General features: G+C 44.1%; 1 protein-coding gene across 1 annotated transcript in view; it reads left to right on the forward strand.

Annotated features, from left to right (window-relative positions):
• LOC139559299 (calcitonin gene-related peptide type 1 receptor-like) overlaps nt 1–23,323 on the forward strand; it is a 95,655-nt gene that overhangs the window by 49,094 nt on the left and 23,238 nt on the right. The window contains exons 5-8 of the mRNA XM_071375170.1: nt 1,142–1,245; nt 1,766–1,985; nt 10,493–10,603; nt 16,718–16,830. Of these exons, the coding sequence (XP_071231271.1) occupies nt 1,142–1,245; nt 1,766–1,985; nt 10,493–10,603; nt 16,718–16,830 (548 nt within the window). The remainder of the gene's footprint in view (nt 1–1,141; nt 1,246–1,765; nt 1,986–10,492; nt 10,604–16,717; nt 16,831–23,323) is intronic.

A 23,323-nucleotide genomic window follows, 5' to 3' on the forward strand; every position in this document is an offset into this window, starting at 1 on the left:
AATGTGATCTAAAAGGCAAAACTGATCCTAGATCAGCACTCCTACTCTGAGATGCTTTTTGAATACAGGTACTTATCTGACCAATCTGACCAGTGACACAATGACTGCAATGAGAGTTGGACTAATGAGTGTAGAGTATATAGATTGTTAATCACTAGTGATGCAACAATTGATCTAATTATTTCACTCTTCTTTTGTTCTGTTGAAGCAAGCTGTCTTGGATAGCTCAGCTGGGTTTTATGTACAGAACCGTTGATTAGCTGCTGGGGGAGGACAGGCTGCTGGGTTAGCGTGCTTACAGACAGGGAAAATTGTGATCTCAGTCATTATTTAACAGAAGATTCAACTTACGCTTTAGTGATTAGAGCAGGGAAGAGTTTCCCCAAGTCTGGTATATTAAAGTGTTATGTGATGCTCATAACTTATATCTTAAGTGTTTTTCTAGCTTTGGTGGTGAATTAGTTGAATGACAAGGAGCTGGCTCTCAGTGTTATGGAATGCAGTGATGCTCAATTGAGTAATGAGGACAAACAGAATAACACTTAAAGGGGCAATCTGCGGTACAAATAGCAACATTTATATGACAGCAAAATGAGAGAGAAAAACTACCGACACGGCACAAACTGGTTGAATCAACGTTGTTTCCACGTCATGTAAAAAAAATAACTGATAGGATTTTTAAAAAAATCATCAATGTAAAGGCATTTCAGATTTTTTTCATCCAGCTTCTAACCTAATGACATAGTGAAATGTTTTGTTATTTTCACGTTGAATTCACGTTAGTTGACAACTCAACCAAATGTAAATCAAAACTAGGTGTTGAACTGACGTCTGTGCCCAGTGGGTAACTATTGCCTCTACAGTTGATATTACAGTCCAGTCAGTGTAGCTATAGCAGCGGCTTCATGTGACAATGATGGATTCAGTGATGGATTGATGATGGATTCAGTGATGGATTGATGATGGATTCAGTGATGGATTGATGATGGATTCAGTGATGGATTGATGATGGATTCAGTGATGGATTGATGATGGATTCAGTGATGGATTGATGATGGATTCAGCAGCTGCCAAATCACCATTACTCATTGCTGAAATTATATCGCTAACAATTACCATGAAGTGTTTATTTTTTTTGCAGGAAAAGTGTCAAAATATTGTGATGAATCTGGTAATTGGGTCCAAAGTCCCTTCATTAATAAGACCTGGTCCAAATGTCTGACGTTCTCCAAGGAAAAGTTAAAGGTAATTGGAGATTGATTCGTTCTCAGTTGATTAATGGACAAAACAGTACAGGTCTGTCTGGGACAGGCAATGCATCCAAAATGGCACCACAGTCCCTATAAAGTCCACTACTTTGGACCAGAACCCTATGGGCCCTGGTCTAAAGTATTGCATTTTTTAGTGAATAGGGTGCCAATCCTCACGCTGTATTCCATCTATCTGTGTCTTGGTAATCACTGTTACTGTTCCCTGTTGACAAGTAGAAATCCTCACGCTGTATTCCATTTATCTGTGTCTTGGTAATCACTGTTATTGTTCCCTGTTGACAAGTAGAAATCCTCACGCTGTATTCCATCTATCTGTGTCTTGGTAATCACTGTTACTGTTCCCTGTTGACAAGTAGAAATCCTCACGCTGTATTCCATCTATCTGTGTCTTGGTAATCACTGTTACTCTTCCCTGTTGACAAGTAGAAATCCTCATACTGTATTGTGTGTGTTTCTTTATGGTGTCTGTCCCGTTACATGTGGTTCTTCCCCAGAAGGTGACTCCCCATGGTCTGCTAGAGCCAGGGTCTGTGGAGCCCACTGTGGAGACTCCAGTCAGCCAGAAGGTGACTCCTCATGGTCTGCTAGAGCCCACTGTGGAGACTCCAGTCAGCCCCAGGGTCAGTCAGGAGGAGGAGGAGAGGAAGAAGATAATCGACGGTCAATACAAATGCTTTGAGAAGATGAACAGAGACCAGCCGTATAACAAATCAGGTAGTGATGATGTGCGCTACTCTAATTCCGCTTTCACATAGGATTTATGGGATTTTGCCTGTAAAAATATTTGCATTTTTGCCTGCATATGCTTTTTATACCTCCAGTACACATTCCTTTTATATCTCCAGTGCACATTCCTTTTATACCTCCAGTGCACATTCCTTTTACACCTCCAGTACACATTCCTTTTACACCTCCAGTACACATTCCTTTTATACCTCCAGTGCACATTCCTTTTATACCTCCAGTGCACATGCCTTTTATACCTCCAGTGAACATTCCTTTTATACCTCCAGTGCACATTCCTTTTATACCTCCAGTGCACATTCCTTTTATACCTCCAGTGCACATTCCTTTTATACCTCCAGTGCACATTCCTTTTATACCTCCAGTGCACATGCCGGTGAGGAGTGGTAGTAGTGGTATACAGATGTGGGTGGGTGTCTATTTGAATAAATCCATTGAGAAAATACTCAGGTCATGAGAAACATTATAAGACTAATGAAATGTATTTTCAAAAGAATAGAATGGCATATTTTGAGTTGAATTATGTTACTGGTCTGTGCAGTCTATATGCTATGTGGCTGTGCCATGCACAGGAACTCTAGTTATTTTGTTCATTAAACAGACAAGATACACTTAGGCTACGCTGATCACAGTCAATACACATATTTTATAGTAGGCTAAGAATATAATGAAATATAACAGAATAAAATACTGCTAATATTTTTCCCATACAACTTGCGTCATGGCAACGTGTGGAAACGTTATCATATAAAAAAAAGTGATATTTTGAAACAGAGCCCAAGTCTATACTTTTTTCATCCGCGTTTCATTTCTTTCCTACCCTCACGCTGCCTTGTTAGGGAGCAGGCGCTAGAGTTTTACATTGAGAGTATCTTCATCAGGCGCTAGAGTTTTACATTGAGAGTATCTTCATCAGGCGCTAGAGTTTTACATTGAGAATATCTTCATCAGGCGTTAGAGTTTTACATTGAGACTATCTTCATCAGGCGCTAGAGTTTTACATTGAGAGTATCTTCATCAGGCGCTAGAGTTTTACATTGAGAGTATCTTCATCGGGCGCTAGAGTTTTACATTGAGAGTATCTTCATCAGGCGCTAGAGTTTTACATTGAGAGTACCTTCATCGGGCGCTAGAGTTTTACATTGAGAGTATCTTCATCAGGCGCTAGAGTTTTACATTGAGAGTATCTTCATCAGGCGCTAGAGTTTTACATTGAGAGTATCTTCATCAGGCGCTAGAGTTTTACATTGAGAGTATCTTCATCAGGCGCTAGAGTTTTACATTGAGAGTATCTTCATCAGGCGCTAGAGTTTTACATTGAGAGTATCTTCATCAGGCGCTAGAGTTTTACATTGAGAATATCTTCATCAGGCGTTAGAGTTTTACATTGAGACTATCTTCATCGGGCGCTAGAGTTTTACATTGAGAGTATCTTCATCAGGCGCTAGAGTTTTACATTGAGAGTATCTTCATCGGGCGCTAGAGTTTTACATTGAGAGTATCTTCATCAGGCGCTAGAGTTTTACATTGAGAGTACCTTCATCGGGCGCTAGAGTTTTACATTGAGAGTATCTTCATCAGGCGCTAGAGTTTTACATTGAGAGTATCTTCATCAGGCGCTAGAGTTTTACATTGAGAGTATCTTCATCAGGCGCTAGAGTTTTACATTGAGAGTATCTTCATCAGGCGCTAGAGTTTTACTTTGAGAGTATCTTCATCAGGCGCTAGAGTTTTACATTGAGAGTTTCTTCATCAGGCGCTAGAGTTTTACATTGAGAGTATCTTGATCAGGCGCTAGAGTTTTACATTGAGAGTATCTTCATCAGGCGCTAGAGTTTTACATTGAGAGTATCTTGATCAGGCGCTAGAGTTTTACATTGAGAGTATCTTCATCAGGCGCTAGAGTTTTACATTGAGAGTATCTTGATCAGGCGCTAGAGTTTTACATTGAGAGTATCTTCATCAGGCGCTAGAGTTTTACATTGAGAGTATCTTGATCAGGCGCTAGAGTTTTACATTGAGAGTATCTTCATCAGGCGCTAGAGTTTTACATTGAGAGTATCTTCATCAGGCGCTAGAGTTTTACATTGAGAGTATCTTCATCAGGCGCTAGAGTTTTACATTGAGAGTATCTTCATCAGGCGCTAGAGTTTTACATTGAGAGTATCTTCATCAGGCGCTAGAGTTTTACATTGAGAGTATCTTCATCAGGCGCTAGAGTTTTACATTGAGAGTATCTTGATCAGGCGCTAGAGTTTTACATTGAGAGTATCTTCATCAGGCGCTAGAGTTTTACATTGAGAGTATCTTGATCAGGCGCTAGAGTTTTACATTGAGAGTATCTTCATCAGGCGCTAGAGTTTTACATTGAGAGTATCTTCATCAGGCGCTAGAGTTTTACATTGAGAGTATCTTCATCAGGCGCTAGAGTTTTACATTGAGAGTATCTTCATCAGGCGCTAGAGTTTTACATTGAGAGTATCTTCATCAGGCGCTAGAGTTTTACATTGAGAGTATCTTCATCAGGCGCTAGAGTTTTACATTGAGAGTATCTTCATCAGGCGCTAGAGTTTTACATTGAGAGTATCTTCATCAGGCGCTAGAGTTTTACATTGAGAGTATCTTCATCAGGCGCTAGAGTTTTACATTGAGAGTATCTTCATCAGGCGCTAGAGTTTTACATTGAGAGTTTCTTCATCAGGCGCTAGAGTTTTACATTGAGAGTATCTTGATCAGGCGCTAGAGTTTTACATTGAGAGTATCTTCATCAGGCGCTAGAGTTTTACATTGAGAGTATCTTCATCAGGCGCTAGAGTTTTACATTGAGAGTATCTTGATCAGGCGCTAGAGTTTTACATTGAGAGTATCTTCATCAGGCGCTAGAGTTTTACATTGAGAGTATCTTCATCAGGCGCTAGAGTTTTACATTGAGAGTATCTTCATCAGGCGCTAGAGTTTTACATTGAGAGTATCTTCATCAGGCGCTAGAGTTTTACATTGAGAGTATCTTCATCAGGCGCTAGAGTTTTACATTGAGAGTATCTTCATCAGGCGCTAGAGTTTTACATTGAGAGTATCTTCATCAGGCGCTAGAGTTTTACATTGAGAGTATCTTCATCAGGCGCTAGAGTTTTACATTGAGAGTATCTTCATCGCGATACACATAGAAAATAATATAAATAAATAGATATTTTCAAAAGAACGTGAGTCTCGTGTTCATATTTGACATCCTCCGTGCGCTTTTGCTATTGAGCAAAAATAATGACCTACACTTGATTTAGGCTACATTATTGCATGCTAAATATTTCTGATAAGTGCTAGATGACCAAGTGAAAGACCAAGTATTTTTCCCATTCAGAGAATTAACCAAATAGACAGAGATTCAGTGAAACAAAATCATATTGATTGATTAAGACGAGTCGCAGGCTTTTTGGTTGTGAATAGACCTAGGCTACTAAACTATTGCGAATGAAGAGCAAAATACTCCCCTTGTTAAACTACATAACATGCTGGCAACATATTCTGATCCATCCTAATAAATGAGCCAACTAGACAAGATCATCATTAGCAGCACTCACCTCAACTTGGCTCACATTTCCACAGCCTAATTGTATAAGGGCACAAGGCGAGACCCATATGCAGACACAGGAGTCAGATGGTTGAGCTCCGATATTTATTATAACACAAGGGGTAGGCAAAAGGCAGGTCGGGTACAGGCGAGAGTTCAATAACCAGGTCAGAGTCCAAACAGTACAGGGCGTTAGACAGTCTCGAGGTCAGGTCAGGCAGGGGTTCAGTAACCAGGTCCGAGTCCAAACAGTACAAGGCGTTAGGCAGGCTCGAGGTCAGTGCAGGAAGAATGATCAGGCAGGCGGTTTCGGTGTCAGAACAGGCAAGGGTCAAAACCAGGAGGACTGGGAAAAACAGAGACCGGGAAAAAAAGGAGCTAGGAGACAACCACTAGTTGACTTGGCAAACAAGATGAACTGGCACAGAGAGACAGAAAACACAGGGATAAAGACACCGGGATAGTGAGTGACACCTGGAGGGGGTGGAGACAAGCACAAGGACAGGTGAACCAGATCAGGTCGTGACAAATTGTAGCCTACCCAAAATCCAAACTGAGATTCAGTGAAAATAAAAATCGGACATTGATTGATTTATCAAGACCCCAGGCTTGTCTCAAAGCAGCACGAAATGGTGCTGAAATAGTTGACCACACGCGGGTAGGCTATTGCTTCAATCAAATGTAGGCTATTATAACAATATTGGATGACTTTGGGAGTTTCCGTTAGCAAGAATTTGATGCCTTCAATTTCATTGGCATACTTTATTCCAGTATTTTCATAATTCAGTGATTATTTATTCCCACAGTAATTCGTTACAGATCCGTCCAGTTGTGGTTAAGAAAATAGTGCATGTGGAGAGCGGGTGAAGAGATGGGTGAAGTGACTGACATGCCTTGCAAAGTTTAGAACTGCCAAGAGGATAGCAAAGTTTATAACTGCCAGGAGGATAGTAGTAACGGGTGCTGCTTAGCAACAACCACGAGCTTAAGAGTGTAGTGCAGGCCTGGGCGGCCACATTAGAATATATTTTTGCCATCGCGGGCCAGAATCATATTACAAGATTATACATCATGTGTTGATAGATATATCTACTGTAAATCACATCCAGATATGCTACTTATTTTACTTTTTTAACATGCACAGAAATAAACCACATCCATGTTCTCCTTTTGGTAGGTTTTTTCATTATTATAATTTTTTTAAACTTATATTTATTTATTTTACCCCCTTTTTCTCCCCAATTTTGTGGTATCCAATTGTTAGTAGTTACTATCTTGTCTCATCGCTACAACTCCCGTACGGGCTTGGGAGAGACGAAGGTCGAGAGCCATGTGTCCTCCGAAACACAACCCAACCAAGCCGCACTGCTTCTTAACACAGTGCGCATCCAACCCGGAAGCCAGCCGCACCAATGTGTCAGAGGAAACACCACAGAGACTCTGTGCCACCACTGCGCCACCTAGACCACTCTAGACCACTGCGCCACCCGTGAGGCCCTAGGTTTTTTCATTATTAAACATGCAATGAACTACATGGAGGGAAAATTACACTGTGCATTCAGCACCATGGACAGAACTCTTGTTAACGGGTATGCACAAAAACACAAGAAAGAGAGAGAGCTCAACATTACAGTTAAACTACTCAATCAGTGTGGGGAGTGAAGTCTCTGATGGGCATTGACTAGAGCAGTGAAGTCAGGTATAGTTTCTGACGTCGCTATGAGCAGGATTGCTGAGATGTGAGAGTCAGTAAGAGATGATCTGTGTCTTGACTTGTTATATTTCATCACTGAAAATGTCTGTTCACATACATAAGTTGACCCAAACAGTACAAACATCTTCTGAGCATGACTCCTAATCTTTGTAAAGTTTTGTTCATCGAGAGATGCATAGAACCTCGTCAGTGACATTGTTTTGAATAGTTCTCTTGAATAGTTCTCTATCACTGCATCAGACTGAAGATCGATAAGTTCAATTTGCAGGTCAGTGGGAGTGTCATCCACATTGAAAGTGAAAGGAGAGGAAACCAACAGCATGTCATTTTCCAATGTCGTGGAAATATTCAGTCAATAATATTTCCTAAATACCGGAGCCTGTGAGTTCAGATAGACTTTTATTACAATATAATAAAAGCTGAGCTGGTTCATGAAAACAACTGCCTTTTCTTTTTTTCTTTTTTTTCTCCTTTAAATTTTACCCCCTTTTTTCTCCCCAATCTCGTGGTATCCAATTAATTGTTAGTAATTACTATCTTGTCTCATCGCTACAACTCCCGTACGGGCTCGGGAGAGACGAAGGTCGAAAGCCATGCGTCCTCCGAAACTGAACCCAACCAAGCCGCACTGTTTCTTAACACTGTTTCTGCGCCTCCAACCCGGAAGCCAGCCGCACCAATGTGTCGGAGGAAACACCGTGCACCTGGCTACCAGGTTAGCGCGCACTGCGCCTGGCCCGCCACAGGAGTCGCTGGTGCGCGATGAGACAAGGATATCCCTACCGGCCAAACCCTCCCTAACCCGGACGACGCTAGGCCAATTGTGCGTCGCCCCACGGACCTCCCGGTCGCGGCCGGCTGCGACAGAGCCTGGGCGCGAACCCAGTCTCTGGTGGCACAGCTAGCACTGCGATGCAGTGACCTAGACTACTGCGCCACCCGGGAGGCCCTACAACTGCCTTTTCAACCTTGGCACACAGTTCTTATACATTTACTATCACAGACATAGTAACTCCTTTTTATGTTAATGATTCATCCCCTCTGGCATTTATCCACCGTTATCTTTTTGCCTTGCACTAATTTTAGTTTGGTTTCATGTTAGGGCATGGATACATTAGAGCCATCGCAATAGTTCAAAATTAACAGACATGTCATCCTGCTAACTCCTCTGAAATTAACAGACATGTCATCCTGCTATCTCCTCTGAAATTAACAGACATGTCATCCTGCTAACTCCTCTGAAATTAACAGACATGTCATCCTGCTATCTCCTCTGAAATTAACAGACATGTCATCCTGCTATCTCCTCTGAAATTAACAGACATGTCATCCTGCTAACTCCTCTGAAATTAACAGACATGTCATCCTGCTATCTCCTCTGAAATTAACAGACATGTCATCCTGCTAACTCCTCTGAAATTAACAGACATGTCATCCTGCTATCTCCTCTGAAATTAACAGACATGTCATCCTGCTATCTCCTCTGAAATTAACAGACATGTCATCCTGCTATCTCCTCTGAAATTAACAGACATGTCATCCTGCTAACTCCTCTGAAATTAACAGACATGTCATCCTGCTAACTCCTCTGAAATTAACACACATGTTCTGGAAAATTCCCAATAGGTGTAACCATAGCAACAGTAAATATTAGGCCATATCACTGGTACAACAGTCATATCCACTCCCCAGACATATCTAATATCTAATGGTGTCTAATGACCCAGAGCACATATAGAGAGCACTATTCTTGCTGGCTCCTCTGAAATGAGCACACATGTTCTGGAAAATACCCAACACCAACACTTTGAAATCCTCAAAATGATGAGAAAACTCCACATGTTTTCCTTTCATTTGCAAAAACTCAGCCATCTCTGACTTTTAAGCCCCTTCCCCAAACTCAGCCATCTCATGTTTGTGTGGTAGCGGAGATCTGCATGACCCGACGCTATCTCTTCCAACAGTGAGACAAACTGCCTGTGGTTTAAAGATTTTGCTCTTAGGAAGTTGACCACTTTAGGGACTGTATCCACAACATGGCTCATTTTCAGAATACATTTACAGAGCACCTCCTGATATGCAATGCAGGAAAATAATTTTCTGATCTGGGTTCAGCTCAGCTACTTGATCTTCTATCCTTTTCAAAAGGCCAACGTTTTTTCCTGGGCACCCATCAGTGGTCACACTGGATAGCTTTCAAAAGTCAGTCCCAGCTTTGACACACACTTATTAACCTCCTCCAAGAAATCTTTCCCTGTGGTTGTGCTCTTGACTGCACTGAAGCAAGCTCCCCTGTAATTTCAAAGTCTGGGGTTATGCCTCGTAAGAATATCAACAACTGTGCCGTGTCACGTGCATCACTGGTCTCATCCAGGGCCAAGGAGAAATAGGTGAAATCCTTTACCTCGTCTTTCAACTGTTGTTCCATATTCTCTGCGATGTCCTCAACATGCCGTGTCACTGTTCGTCTTGACAGGAAAACATTTCCAAACAGCTCTTTCTTGTCGGGGAAAAGTATTGCTGCAGAGTCAATTAAACATTCTTTAATGAATTCGCCCTCAGCGAATGGCTTGCTATGTTTAGCAATTTTGTGGGACAGTACATAGCAGTACATATTGAATCAGGTCGTGGGTCGTGGCCGCATACGGCCCCCGGGCCGGTCTTTGCCCGGGCCTGGCGTAGTGCTTGCCAATGCCACCACAGCATTACGGATACATTTTATAGTAGGCAGAACTTTTCCTCAATCATGACTAGGTAGGTTGGCGGAAATAAAAGTAGAGGCTTTGTAACCGGCAATATCTTTTATAAAGAAAAGTCGGCAAAAAGTTGACTGGATGCAAAAGTTGGCAGAAAAACGTATTGGTTTAAAAGGTGTATAATAATACAAACTCAGAGTGTGTGATTATTCCAGAATAGAATTATAATAGAATACAATACATTTCATAACCACTTCAAGGTTACAGCACACAATCAGAAGAACCCACAAAGACAAGTACGGTCACAAATCACAGAGCCAAACAATGTCACTGTGAAGAGTTACGATTAACATGCTATTCCAGTAGACAGATGACAGACGAGTGTGGCCAAATGGTTAATGTAGCCTACAGCTGGTTTCACTAAGCTAAGCTACATAGTGTTTTCACAGTGAGTGTTCATTCGTGTGCTGTGTCTGGTTGTGTGTTGCTGGCGGTGCAGGGCTGTACTGTAACCGGACCTGGGATGGCTGGCTGTGCTGGGATGATACACCAGCTGGGACAGTCACCTGGCAGAACTGCCCCAACTATTTCCCTGACTTCGACTCCACAGGTAAGTCCTGGCTATAAGAGGTGTTTGTTTTTGTGTCCTGTTTGTCTCTATGTGTGTGCATTTGTTTTCTATGCTATTTTTTACTATGTAAATTCTGCATTTCTTTACTTTCTGTAAACTACAAGCAAGAATAAATAAAGTCAAAGTTCTGGACGGTCAGATGCTCCAATGCTGACTTGTTAACTCCTTGTGATAAATGCATCACTCTGGAACTTGTCTTGAATTTAAAATATTCATAGTATTTAAAGGCCTAATGCTTTATATACATTTTCACACTATGAGGTTGGAATAATACTGTGAAATTGTGAAAATTATGATAAAACCTTTTTAGTTGTTGGAAAAGATGGCCTGAAATTTCAGCCTGTTTTGATGGGATGGAGTTTTGGCCTGCCTGGTGACATCACCAGGGGGTAAATTAGTTATTAGACCAATAAGAAAGATAGTTCCAAACCTACTCAGACCACTCCCAGACAGTCCTAGCAACATTCTTGCTTGAGAAATAGCTCTTTGCTAATAAGCTATTTTTGCCCATTCTAATAAAAAATAATAACAGTAAGGTACTTAATTGTTACCCATAAATGATTTGATATCACAGTATCAACGGCTGCAATTGGACCTTTAATTCATTATTCATGGTTTCAAGAGGTTGCAAAGCTTATGGACATTGCACAGTTTAAGTGTTTATGTTTAAAGATCAACTTTGGGCACACAAAACGGTCCAACTCGCCTCTTTCTCAATTTTCAAACAGATATGGGGTGTGCATTTGGTGGTTCATCGATGTGTCATCCTGGTCATGGGCGCCGCGACCGACGTAGCTAGTTCGTTAGCTAAGCTAGCCACTTGTAGCTAGCCAGTAACTCCTCCAGTATGTGTTGACATCATTTCACAGGATTTGTTTTTGGACAGAAGCTGTAGAGATCGGTAAGAAATGGCACTTCTGTAGCCAAATATCTCATTCATCATTTTATTTGTATTTATTTTTGCATTCAATTACCTGGTATGATGGTGCATTGATTAGTTATCTTCTCTGCGCTACGGATCCCTTTTACGGGATCACTTTTCTAAACAACCGCTAGAATTGCAGGGCGCCAAATGCAAAAATATTACAAAAAATATTTATAATCATGCAATCACAAGTGAAATATACCAAAACACAGCTTAGCTTGTTGTTAATCCACCTATCGTGTCAGATTTTGAAAATATATTTTACAGCGAAAGAAATCCAAGCTTTTGTGAGTGTAGCTTTCAATGCTACAACAGCTAGCCCCAAATTAGCATGGTCACGAAAGTCAGAAAAGCAATAAAATGACTCGCTTACCTTAGATAATCTTCGGATGTTTCCACTCACGAGACTCCCAGTTACACAATAAATGTTATTTTTGTTCGATAAATATTACTTTTATAACAAAAAAACGCCATTTGGGTTGCGCGTTATGTTGAGAAAACTACAGCCTCGTTCCGGTCCTGAAAGGAAGATGAAAATGTCCAAACGTATCAGATTAAAAGATATTACTAAAAATATTTATAATCGTGCAATCACAAGTGAAATATACCAAAACACAGCTTAGTGTCACGTTCCTGACCTATTTCTGTTAGTTTTTGTGTGTTAGTTGGTCAGGACGTGAGGTTGGGTGGGCATTCTATGTTTTCTGTTTCTGTGTTGGTTTTGGGTTACCTGGTATGGCTCTTAATTAGAGGCAGGTGTTTGGCGTTCCTCTAATTAAGAGTCATATTTAGGTAGGCGTTGTCACAGTGTTCGTTGTGGGTGATTGTCTCCTGTGTCTGTGTCGATGTTTGCACCATACGGGACTGTTTACGGTTTGTTCATTTCATGTAGTCTGTTCCTGTTCATTTCGTTCTTCACGTTGTATGTAAGTTCGTTGTTCAGGTCTGTCTACTTTCGTTTTGTTATTTTGTATCATTTTCAAGTATAGTTCGTTTTCGTGTTTGTTCGTTTTGTTTATTTAATAAATCATTCATGTATTCACAACCCGCTGCGCCTTGGCTCGATCACTACTCCACCTCTTCTTATGAAGAGAGAGAGGACAGCCGTTACAGAATCACCCACCAATCCAGAGCCAAGCAGCGGTGTAAACGGAGTAAGGGACAGCGAAAGAAGGAGGAATGGACTTGGGACGATGTATTGGACGGTAAAGGTTGCTACACATGGGAGGAGATCCTGGCTGGAAGGGATCGCCTCCCATGGGAACAGGTGGAGGCACTGAGGAGAACAGAGGCAACCGGAGAAGGGAACCGGCGTTATGAGGGGACGCGTCTTGCACGGAAGCCCGAAAAGCCCGTGAGTAACTCCCAAAAATTTCTTGGGGGGGGGCTAAGGGGTTGTGGGCCAAGGGCAGGTAGGAGACCTGCGCCCACTTCCCAGGCTAACCGTGGAGAGCGGGAGTACGGGCAGACACCGTGTTACGCAGTAGAGCGCACGGTGTCTCCTGTACGTGTGCATAGCCCGGTGCGGGTTATTCCACCTCCCCGCACTGGTAGGGCTAGATTGGGCATTGAGCCAGGTGTCATGAGGCCGGCTCAACGCGTCTGGTCTCCAGTGCGTCTCCTCGGGCCGGCATACATGGCACCTGCCTTACGCATGGTTTCCCCGGTTCGCCTACACAGCCCGGTGCGGGTTATTCCACCTCCCCGCACTGGGCGGGCGACCGGGAGCATTCAACCAGGTAAGGTTGGGCAGGCTCAATGCTCAAGAGAGCCAGTACGCCTGCACGGTCCGGTATTTCCGGCGCCACCTCCCCGCCCCAGCCTAGTACCTACAGTGCCTACACTACGCACTAGGCTACCAGTGCATTTCCAGAGCCCTGTTCCTCCTCCACGCACTCTCCCTATAGTGCGTGTATCTAGCCCGGTGCCTCCAGTTCCGGCCCCACGCACTAAGCTACCAGTGCGTCTCCAGAGCCCTGTACACACTGTTTCTTCTCCCCCTACTAATCCTGATGTGCTTGCCCTCAGCCCGGTGTCACCAGTGCCGGTACCTCGCACCAGGTATAGAGTGGGCTTTGAGAGTCCAGTGTGCCCTGTCCCTGCTCCCCGCACTAGTATGAAGGTGCGTGTCCTTAGCCCGGTGCCTCCAGTTCCGGCACCACGCACCAGGTCTACAGTGCGCATTATCCGGCCAGAGCCATCCGTCTCCCCAGCGCCATCTGAGCCATCCGTCTCACCAGCGCCATCTGAGCCATCCGTCTCCCCAGCGCCATCTGAGCCATCCGTCTCCCCAGCGCCATCTGAGCCATCCGTCTCCCCAGCGCCGTCTGAGCCATCCGTCTGCAATGAGCCTGCAAAGCCGCCCGTCTGCCATGAGCCTGCAAAGCCGCCCGTCTGCCATGAGCCTACAGAGCCGTCCGCCAGACAGGAGCCGCTAGAGCCGTCCGCCAGACAGGAGCCGCTAGAGCCGCCCGTCAGACAGGATCTGCCAGAGCCGCCAACCAGACAGGATCTGCCAGAGCCGCCAATCAGACAGGATCTGCCAGAGCCGCCAATCAGACAGGATCTGCCAGAGCCGCCAGCCAGACAGGATCTGCCAGAGCCGCCAATCAGACAGGATCTGCCAGAGCCGCCAATCAGACAGGATCTGCCAGAGCCGCCAATCAGACAGGATCTGCCAGAGCCGCCAGCCAGACAGGATCTGCCAGAGCCGCCAATCAGACAGGATCTGCCAGAGCCGTCAGCGAGCCATGAGCAGCCAGAGCCGTCAGAGAGCCATGAGCAGCCAGAGCCGTCAGAGAGCCATGAGCAGCCAGAGCCGTCAGAGAGCCATGAGCAGCCAGAGCCGTCAGAGCGCCATGAGCAGCCAGAGCCGTCAGAGCGCCATGAGCAGCCAGAGCCGTCAGAGCGCCATGAGCAGCCAGAGCCGTCAGAGCGCCATGAGCAGCCAGAGCCGTCAGAGCGCCATGAGCAGCCAGAGCCGTCAGAGCGCCATGAGCGTCGAGAGCCGTCAGCCTGCCATGAGCGTCGAGAGCCGTCAGCCTGCCATGAGCGTCGAGAGCCGTCAGCCTGCCATGAGCGTCGAGAGCCGTCAGCCTGCCATGAGCGTCGAGAGCCGTCAGCCTGCCATGAGCGTCGAGAGCCGTCAGCCTGCCATGAGCGTCGAGAGCCGTCAGCCAGCCATGAGCGTCGAGATTCGTCAGTCAGCCATGAGCTGCCCTTCAGCCTGAAAAGGCTAAATACCCAGAACTGCCCATCAGTCCAGAGCTGTCTCTCTGTCCGGAGCTGCCTTTCAGTCCGGAGTTGCCCCTCTATCCTGATCTCCCTCTCTATCTTTATCTACCTCTATAGTCTTATCTATCCCTCTGTCTTGGTTTATCTCTCTGTCCCGGTATTGTCATTATTAGATTTGTTATTAGGAGGATTTTGTGGGGGAAGTAAGAGGGTGGACATTCTTGAAGGGAGGGGGCTAGGATGGATTATGGTGGGGTGGGAACCGCGCCCGGAGCCTGAGCCACCACCGTGGTTAGATGCCCACCCAGACCCTCCCCTAGACTTTGTGCTGGTGCGTCCGGAGTTCGCACCTTGTGGGGGGGGTACTGTCACGTTCCTGACCTATTTCTGTTAGTTTTTGTGTGTTAGTTGGTCAGGACGTGAGGTTGGGTGGGCATTCTATGTTTTCTGTTTCTGTGTTGGTTTTGGGTTACCTGGTATGGCTCTTAATTAGAGGCAGGTGTTTGGCGTTCCTCTAATTAAGAGTCATATTTAGGTAGGCGTTGTCACAGTGTTCGTTGTGGGTGATTGTCTCCTGTGTCTGTGTCGATGTTTGCACCATACGGGACTGTTTACGGTTTGTTCATTTCATGTAGTCTGTTCCTGTTCATTTCGTTCTTCACGTTGTATGTAAGTTCGTTGTTCAGGTCTGTCTACTTTCGTTTTGTTATTTTGTATCATTTTCAAGTATAGTTCGTTTTCGTGTTTGTTCGTTTTGTTTATTTAATAAATCATTCATGTATTCACAACCCGCTGCGCCTTGGCTCGATCACTACTCCACCTCTTCTTATGAAGAGAGAGAGGACAGCCGTTACACTTAGCTTGTTGTTAATCCACCTATCGTGTCAGATTTCGAAAATATACCTTACAGCGAAAGAAATCCAAGCTTTTGTGAGTGTAGCTTTCAATGCTACAACAGCTAGCCTTATATTAGCTTGGTTAGCTTGGTCACGAAAGTCAGAAAAGCAATAAAATGAATCGCTTACCTTTGATAATCTTCGGATGTTTCCACTCACGAGACTCCCAGTTACACAACAAATGTTATTTTTGTTCGATAAATATTACTTTTATCACAAAAAAACGCCATTTGGGTTGCGCATTATGTTGAGAAAACCAAAGCCGTGTTCCGTTCGACAAATTCCAAAAAGTATCCGTAATGGTCGTAGAAACATGTCAAATGTTTTTTATAATCAATCCTCAGGTTGTTTTTAACAAACATAATCGATAATATTTCAACCGGACCATAACCTATTCTTTAAGAGAGAAAAGGAAAATGGGGAGCCCCTCTCGCGCGCAGGAAACATTCAGAGGACACCTGACTACTTATGAAACATCTCGCTCATTTTTCAAAATAAAAGCCTGAAACTATGTCTAAAGCCTGGTCACAGCCTGAGGAAGCCATTGGAAAAGGAATCTGGTTGATACCCATTTAAATGGAGGATAGACGGGCCAGGGAACACAGATTATTTTTTTTTATATCACTTCCGGGTTACATTTTCTCAGGTTTTCGCCTGCAGAATAAGTATTGTTATACTCACAGACAATATTTTGACAGTTTTGGAAACTTTGGAGTGTTTTCTATCCCAATCTGTAAATTATATGCATATTCTACGATCTGGGTCAGAGAAAATGTCCGTTTACGTTGGGCACATTATTTAAAAAATATATAAAAAAATCTGACCCCTAGTGCTAAGAAGTTATGCAGTTTAAAGCCGTTATTTGTGCGGTTTTTGTCCAAAGTCGACCTTTAAGTGTCATAGACTACCATAGACTACTTTCAAGGTGAGGAACCATCTAACATCAAGTTGTAAAATAGTGAACTACTCCTTTAAGTGTCTAAGTGTTAAACATGTTTTGCAGCATGTGTCATTAGTCCTACTTGATTGTTTCAACAGAAAAAGCTACAAAGATCTGTAGCGAATCAGGACAGTGGTTCCGCCACCCAGACACCAATAGGACGTGGTCCAACTACACCCTGTGTAACTTCCACACTACAGGCAAGCTGAAGGTAAGGGTTGTCACAGAGTGATCCATCAATCCCATTTATACATGCTATTTTGAGCATACACTTGATCCCATTTTACAATCACAATAAGGGGACATTTTCTCAAGGGGATAATATGCAGAGGAGACAAAGGTGGGAAAAATGTGTTAAATTAAGCTAGATATGATAAACAAGACCATGGTGCTTGCCTACGGAGCTGTGAGGGGAACGGCACCTCCGTACCTTCAGGCTCTGATCAGGCCCTACACCCAAACAAGGGCACTGCGTTCATCCACCTCTGGCCTGCTCGCCTCCCTACCTCTGAGGAAGTACAGTTCCCGCTCAGCCCAGTCAAAACTGTTCGCTGCTCTGGCACCCCAATGGTGGAACAAACTCCCTCACGACGCCAGGTCAGCGGAGTCAATCACCACCTTCCGGAGACACCTGAAACCCCACCTCTTTAAGGAATACCTAGGATAGGATAAAGTAATCCTTCTAACCCCCCCCCCCCTTAAAAGAGTTAGATGCACTATTGTAAAGTGGTTGTTCCACTGGATATCATAAGGTGAATGCACCAATTTGTAAGTCGCTCTGGATAAGAGCGTCTGCTAAATGACTTAAATGTTAAATGTTAAAATAAATATGGTACAATAAATGTACCAAAGCTTACACTTGATGACATTTTACAATCATGACATATGGAAGAGGTCATAGAGGGAACAACTGGTCAAATTAAGCTGGCAAAGGTTTCTATTTCTGACCAGTGAGTAGTAGTAAAACTCCTGACCCTAGCAATGGGAAACAGGCAGGGCCGGTTTCTTAAATCAATCAAATGTATAATTTATTTATAAAGCCCTTTTTAAATCAGCAGATGTCACAAAGTGCTATACAGAAGTGGGGCATCCTGAGGACACAAAAAATGCTATGACTATTTGTCTACGTCAGTGGTCACCAGCCTTTTATAAGTCAGGATCTCTTTCTGAGTCAAAATGCAAGCCGAGATCTACCGCTCAGTTTGTTTTTAAACATAACTTGAAAAACATAAGTCTATCCAACATGAACCAATTATAAACAGTTCTGTAGCAATGAGGTTTGTGCAGTACGCTTTAGGCCCAATACATTATCACTGCATATTGGCTATGCTTGAATTGCCCTGCCAATGTTCTTGTCAGACAATTTTTTAATTATATTTTAAAAATGTAGGTATATGATCACACTGATAATAGATCATTTGTTGTATTACTTGTGAGCCACAGCTGAGTGAGCATAATATATATTTTTTTTTACTGGACTGATGGCCTGCATCTGATGATCAGCCTGAGGGGAGGGAGGGAGCAGCGGTGAGGCTAGCTCTCACCCGACTCACTGTCTCTCCACTCTCCCTCCTCCCTTTGCTGAGAAAAGGGGACACATTCTTCCAGCTGATGGTGGAACTCAAGTCACACTGCATTATCTCTTCCTCATGCACCAATTCCTGTTGTTACTCCTATGATTAGAGAAAGTGAATTATTAAAAAAAAAACACAAGCAGCTAATAATAACAACGCAAGCTTATCGGAACACTTTGCTGTACTCAGTGGTGTAGCTGTGTCTGGAGAAGTGGGTATACTCTAATTTTGACCAAAAAAATGGCTCGCACGGAACCCCGCCGATCCTTCACAACTGGACTACCGACGAAATCTGCTCGAGGGGGTACTCAAACGGGCTCTGCGGCACTGCTAGCCACGGCCCGCTAGCGTTAGATGTCTAGAGCACACCGGACTGTTAGCTTTAGAGTCCCAAATTCTTCAGCCACTAAACCTATTTTGCCAATTGGCTTGGTTTACCACACGGAGCCCTGCTGATCCATCAGCCGTCATTTTCAGCACGAGGGGGCCACAACAGACTTTCTTCCGTCGCAACGTCCTTCTAAGGCCCTTCTGCTAGCTGCTAGCCCCGGCCCTCTAGCTGCCTGAAGCCACTCACTGGACTCCCATGATTACTCGGCTACGCATGCCTCTCCCTAACGTCAATATGTCTTGTCCATTGCTGTTTTGGTTAGTATTTATTGCCTTATTTCACTGTAGAGCCGCTAGCCCTGCTCAATACGCCTTACTGAACACTTTAGTCCACCTCCAACTCATTCGGTGACATCACCTATTTTAAACTATATTCCGAGAGACAATATCTCTTTCATCGCCACTCTATGCACAGGTTTACCCCCACTGTATTCACATCCTACCATACCTTTGTCTGTACATTATGCCTTGAATCTATTCTACCGCGCCCAGAAATCTGTTCCTTTTACTCTCTGTTCTGAACATACTAGACGACCAGTTCTTTTAGCCTTTAGCCGTACCCTTATCCTACTCCTCCTCTGTTCCTCTGGGGATGTGGAGGTTAACCCAGGCCCTCATTTGTTGACTTCTGTAACCGTAAAAGCCTTGGCTTCATGCATGTTAACATTAGAAGCCTCCTCCCTAAGTTTGTTTTATTCACTGCCCTAGCACACTCCGCCAACCCGGATGTCCTAGCTGTGTCTGAATCCTGGCTCAGGAAGGCCACCAAAACCCCTAAAATTTCCATCCATAACTATAAAATTTTCTGACAAGATAGAACTGCCAAAGGGGGCAGAGTTGCAATCACTGCAGCGATAGACTGCAGAGTTCTGTCTTACTATCCAGGTCTGTACCCAAACAATTCGAGCTTCTACTTTTAAAAATCCACCTTTCCAGAAACAAGTCTCTCACCGTTGCCGCTTGCTATAGGCCACCCTCTACCCCCAGCTGTGCCCTGGACACCATATGTGAACTGATTGCCCCCCATCTATCTTCAGAGCTCGTGCTGCTAGGTGACCTAAACTGGGGCATGCTTAACACCCCGGCCATCCTACAATCTAAATTTGAAATTATCAATGAACCCACCAGGTACAACCCCAAATCTGTACACATGGGCACCCTCATAGATATCATCCTAACCAACTTGCCCTCCAAATATACCTCTGCTGTTTTCAACCAAGATCTCAGCGATCACTGCCTCATTGCCTGCATCCGTAATGGGTCCGCGGTCAAATGACCACCCCTCATCACTGTCAAACGCTCCCTAAAACACTTCAGCGAGCAGGCCTTTCTAATCGACCTGGCCCGGGTATCCTGGAAGGATATTGACCTCATCCCGTCAGTAGAGGATGCCTGGTCATTATTTAAAAGTGCCTTCCTCACCATCTTAAATAAGCATGACACTTTTTTTTTTAACCAGGAACAGATATAGCCCTTGGTTCTCTCCAGACCTGACTGCCATTGACCAGCACAAAAACATCCTGTGGCGTTCTGCATTAGCATCAAATAGCCCCCGTGATATGCAACTTTTCAGGGAAGTTAGGACCAATATACACAGGCAGTTAGGAAAGCTAAGGCTAGCTTTTTCAATCAGAAATTTGCATCCTGTAGCACAAACTCAAAAAGGTTCTGGGACACTGTAAAGTCCATGGAGAATAAGTGCACCTCCTCCCAGCTGCCCACTGCACTGAGGCTAGGAATCACTGTCACCACCGATAAATCCACTATAATTGAGAATTTCAATAAGCCTTTTTCTACGGCTGGCCATGCTTTCCACCTGGCTACCCCTATCCCGGTCAACAGCCCTGCACTCCCCACAGCAACTCGTCCAAGCCTCCCCGATTTCTCCTTCACCCAAATCCAGACAGCTGATGTTCTGAAAGAGCTGCAAAATCTGGACCCCTACAAATCAGCCGGGCTAGACAATCTGGACCCTCTCTTTCTAAAATGATCTGCCACTCCTATCACTAGCCTGTTCAACCTCTCTTTCGTATCGTCTGAGATTCCCAAAGATTGGAAAGCTGCAGCGGTCATCCCCCTCTTCAAAGGGGAGACACTCTAGACCCAAACTGCTACAGACCTATATCTATCCTACCCTGCCTTTCTAAGGTCTTCGAATGCCAAGTTAACAAACAGATTACCGACCATTTCGGATCTCACCGTACCTTCTCCGCTATGCAATCTGGTTTCAGAGCTGGTCATGGGTGCACCTCAGCCACGCTCAAGGCCCTAAATTATATCATAACCGCCATCGATAAGAGACATTACTGTGCAGCCATATTCATCGACCTGGCCAAGGCTTTCGACTCTGTCAATCACCACATTCTTATTGGCAGACTCAACAGCCTTGGTTTCTCAAATGATTGCCTCGCCTGGTTACCAACTACTTCTCTGATAGAGTTCAGTGTGTCAAATCGGAGGGCCTGTTATCTCTGATCCACCTCTACGCAGACGACACCATCCTGTATACTTCTGGCCCTTCGTTGGACACTGTGTTAACTAACCTCCAGACGAGCTTCAATGCCATACAACTCTCCTTCCGTGGCCTCCAACTGCTCTTAAATGCAAATAAAACTAAATGCATGCTCTTCAACCGATCACTGCCCGCACGTGCCCGCCCGTCCAGCATCACTACTCTGGACGGCCCTGACTTAGAATATGTGGATAACTACTGTTAGGTTCTTCTTTTTCAGAGTAAATAACCCACAAACACTAGAGAAGCTTTAACCAAGTTTATTCATCCCAAAGATTCTGTACAGCTGAAATCAGACAGCAAAACATTTCAGACATCACAGTTTATATACATCCCACTTAAGACACTCCTGTTTCTCTCCAATCCTTACATTTTATGGCTCTACGGGAAGCTAATAAAGAGGGTAAAATGATTCCAAACATGTATTACTCTCTTAAGAGAATCTGTCCTCACCTCCTGACCTCAACCCCTCTTTAATCTAATACACAGATGTCCATCTGTCTTCCCTATATCAACCCATCGCTCTCCTCTCCTCCATCAAACACATTCCAAAGCCTTCTGTCTTTCTTCAGAGAACCATTAACTTCTAACATAACACCCAGTCTCTTTCATTTCCTATCATTCATTTAATATCTCAATGTTCAAAGTTTAGCCGATTCCAACACTACAAATACTTAGGTGTCTGGTTAGACTGTAAACTCTCCTTCCAGACTCACATTAAGCGTCTCCAATCCAAAATTAAATCTAGAATCGGCTTCCTATTTTGCAACAAAGCATCCTTCACTCATGCTGCCAAACATACCCTCATAAAACTGACCATCCTACCGATCCTCGACTTCAGCGATGTCATTTATAAAATAGCCTCCAACACTCTACTCAACAAATTGGATGCAGTCTATCACAGTGCCATCCGTTTTGTCACCAAAGCCCCATGTACTACCCACCACTGCGACCTGTATGCTCTCGTTGGATGGCCCTCGCTTCACTCTCGTCGCCAAACCCACTGGCTCCAGGTCATCTACAAGTCTCTGCTAGGTAAAGCTCCACCTTATCTCAGCTCACTGGTCACCATAGCAGCACCCACCTGTAGCACACGCTCCAGCAGGTATCTCTCACTGGTCATTCCCAAAGCCAACTCCTCCTTTGACTGCCTTTCCTTCCAGTTCTCTGCTGCCAATGACTGGAACGGACTGCAAAAATCACTGAAGCTGGAGACTCATATCTCCCTCACTAGCTTTAAGCACCAGCTGTCAGAGCAGCTCACAGATCACTGCACCTGCACATAGCCAATCTGTAAACAGTCCATCCAACTACCTCATCCCCGTACTGTATTTATTTATTTATTTTGCTCCTTTGCACCCCAGTATCTCTACTTGCACATTCATCTTCTGCACATCTACCATTCCAGTGTTTAATTGCTATATTGTAATTACTTCGCCACCATGGCCAATTTATTGCCTTATCTCCCTTTTCTTACCTCATTTGCACTCACTGTATATATACTTTTTGTTTTATTTTTCTACTGTATTATTGACTGTATGTTTAAATATTCCATGTGTAACTCTGTGTTGTTGTATGTGTCGAACTGCTATGCTTTATCTTGGCCAGGTCGCAGTTGCAAATTAGAACTTGTTCTCAACTAGCCTACCTGGTTAAATAAAGGTGAAATAAATAAATATTTTAAAAAATCAACTTCTTTTACAGTCTATGGCTCTAGGAAACTGTGCAGACACAGTGTTCTGAGCTATCTGATTGGTCAGCAGTAGACCTATAGGTGCACTTGATTTGCTCTCTGGGCCTGCCAAGTGGGTGGAGTTCTACCTTCATTGAACCTTTATTTAACTAGGCAAGTCAGTTATGAACAAATTCTTATTTACAATGACAGCCTACCAAAAGGCAAAGGTACCGTCCAGCCATACTCCAAAGTACTTGTATGATGTGACTGCCTCAAGCTCTAAACCCTCAGAGGTAGTAATCACACCTGTGGGGAGAGGGACATTTTTCTTACCAAACCACATGATCTTTGTTTTGGAGGTGTTCAAAACAAGGTTAAGAGTAGAGAAAGCTTGTTGGACACTAAGAAAGCTTTGTTGTAGAGCGTTTAACAAAACATCCGGGGAGGGGCCAGCTGAGTATAAGACTGTATCATCTGCATATAAAGGATAAGAGAGCTTCCTACTGCCTGAGCTATGTTGTTTATGTAAATTGAGAAGAGCGTGGGGCCTAGG

The sequence above is a fragment of the Salvelinus alpinus genome, chromosome 29, assembly GCF_045679555.1.
Source record: "Salvelinus alpinus chromosome 29, SLU_Salpinus.1, whole genome shotgun sequence".
Classification (NCBI taxonomy): Eukaryota; Metazoa; Chordata; class Actinopteri; order Salmoniformes; family Salmonidae; genus Salvelinus; species Salvelinus alpinus.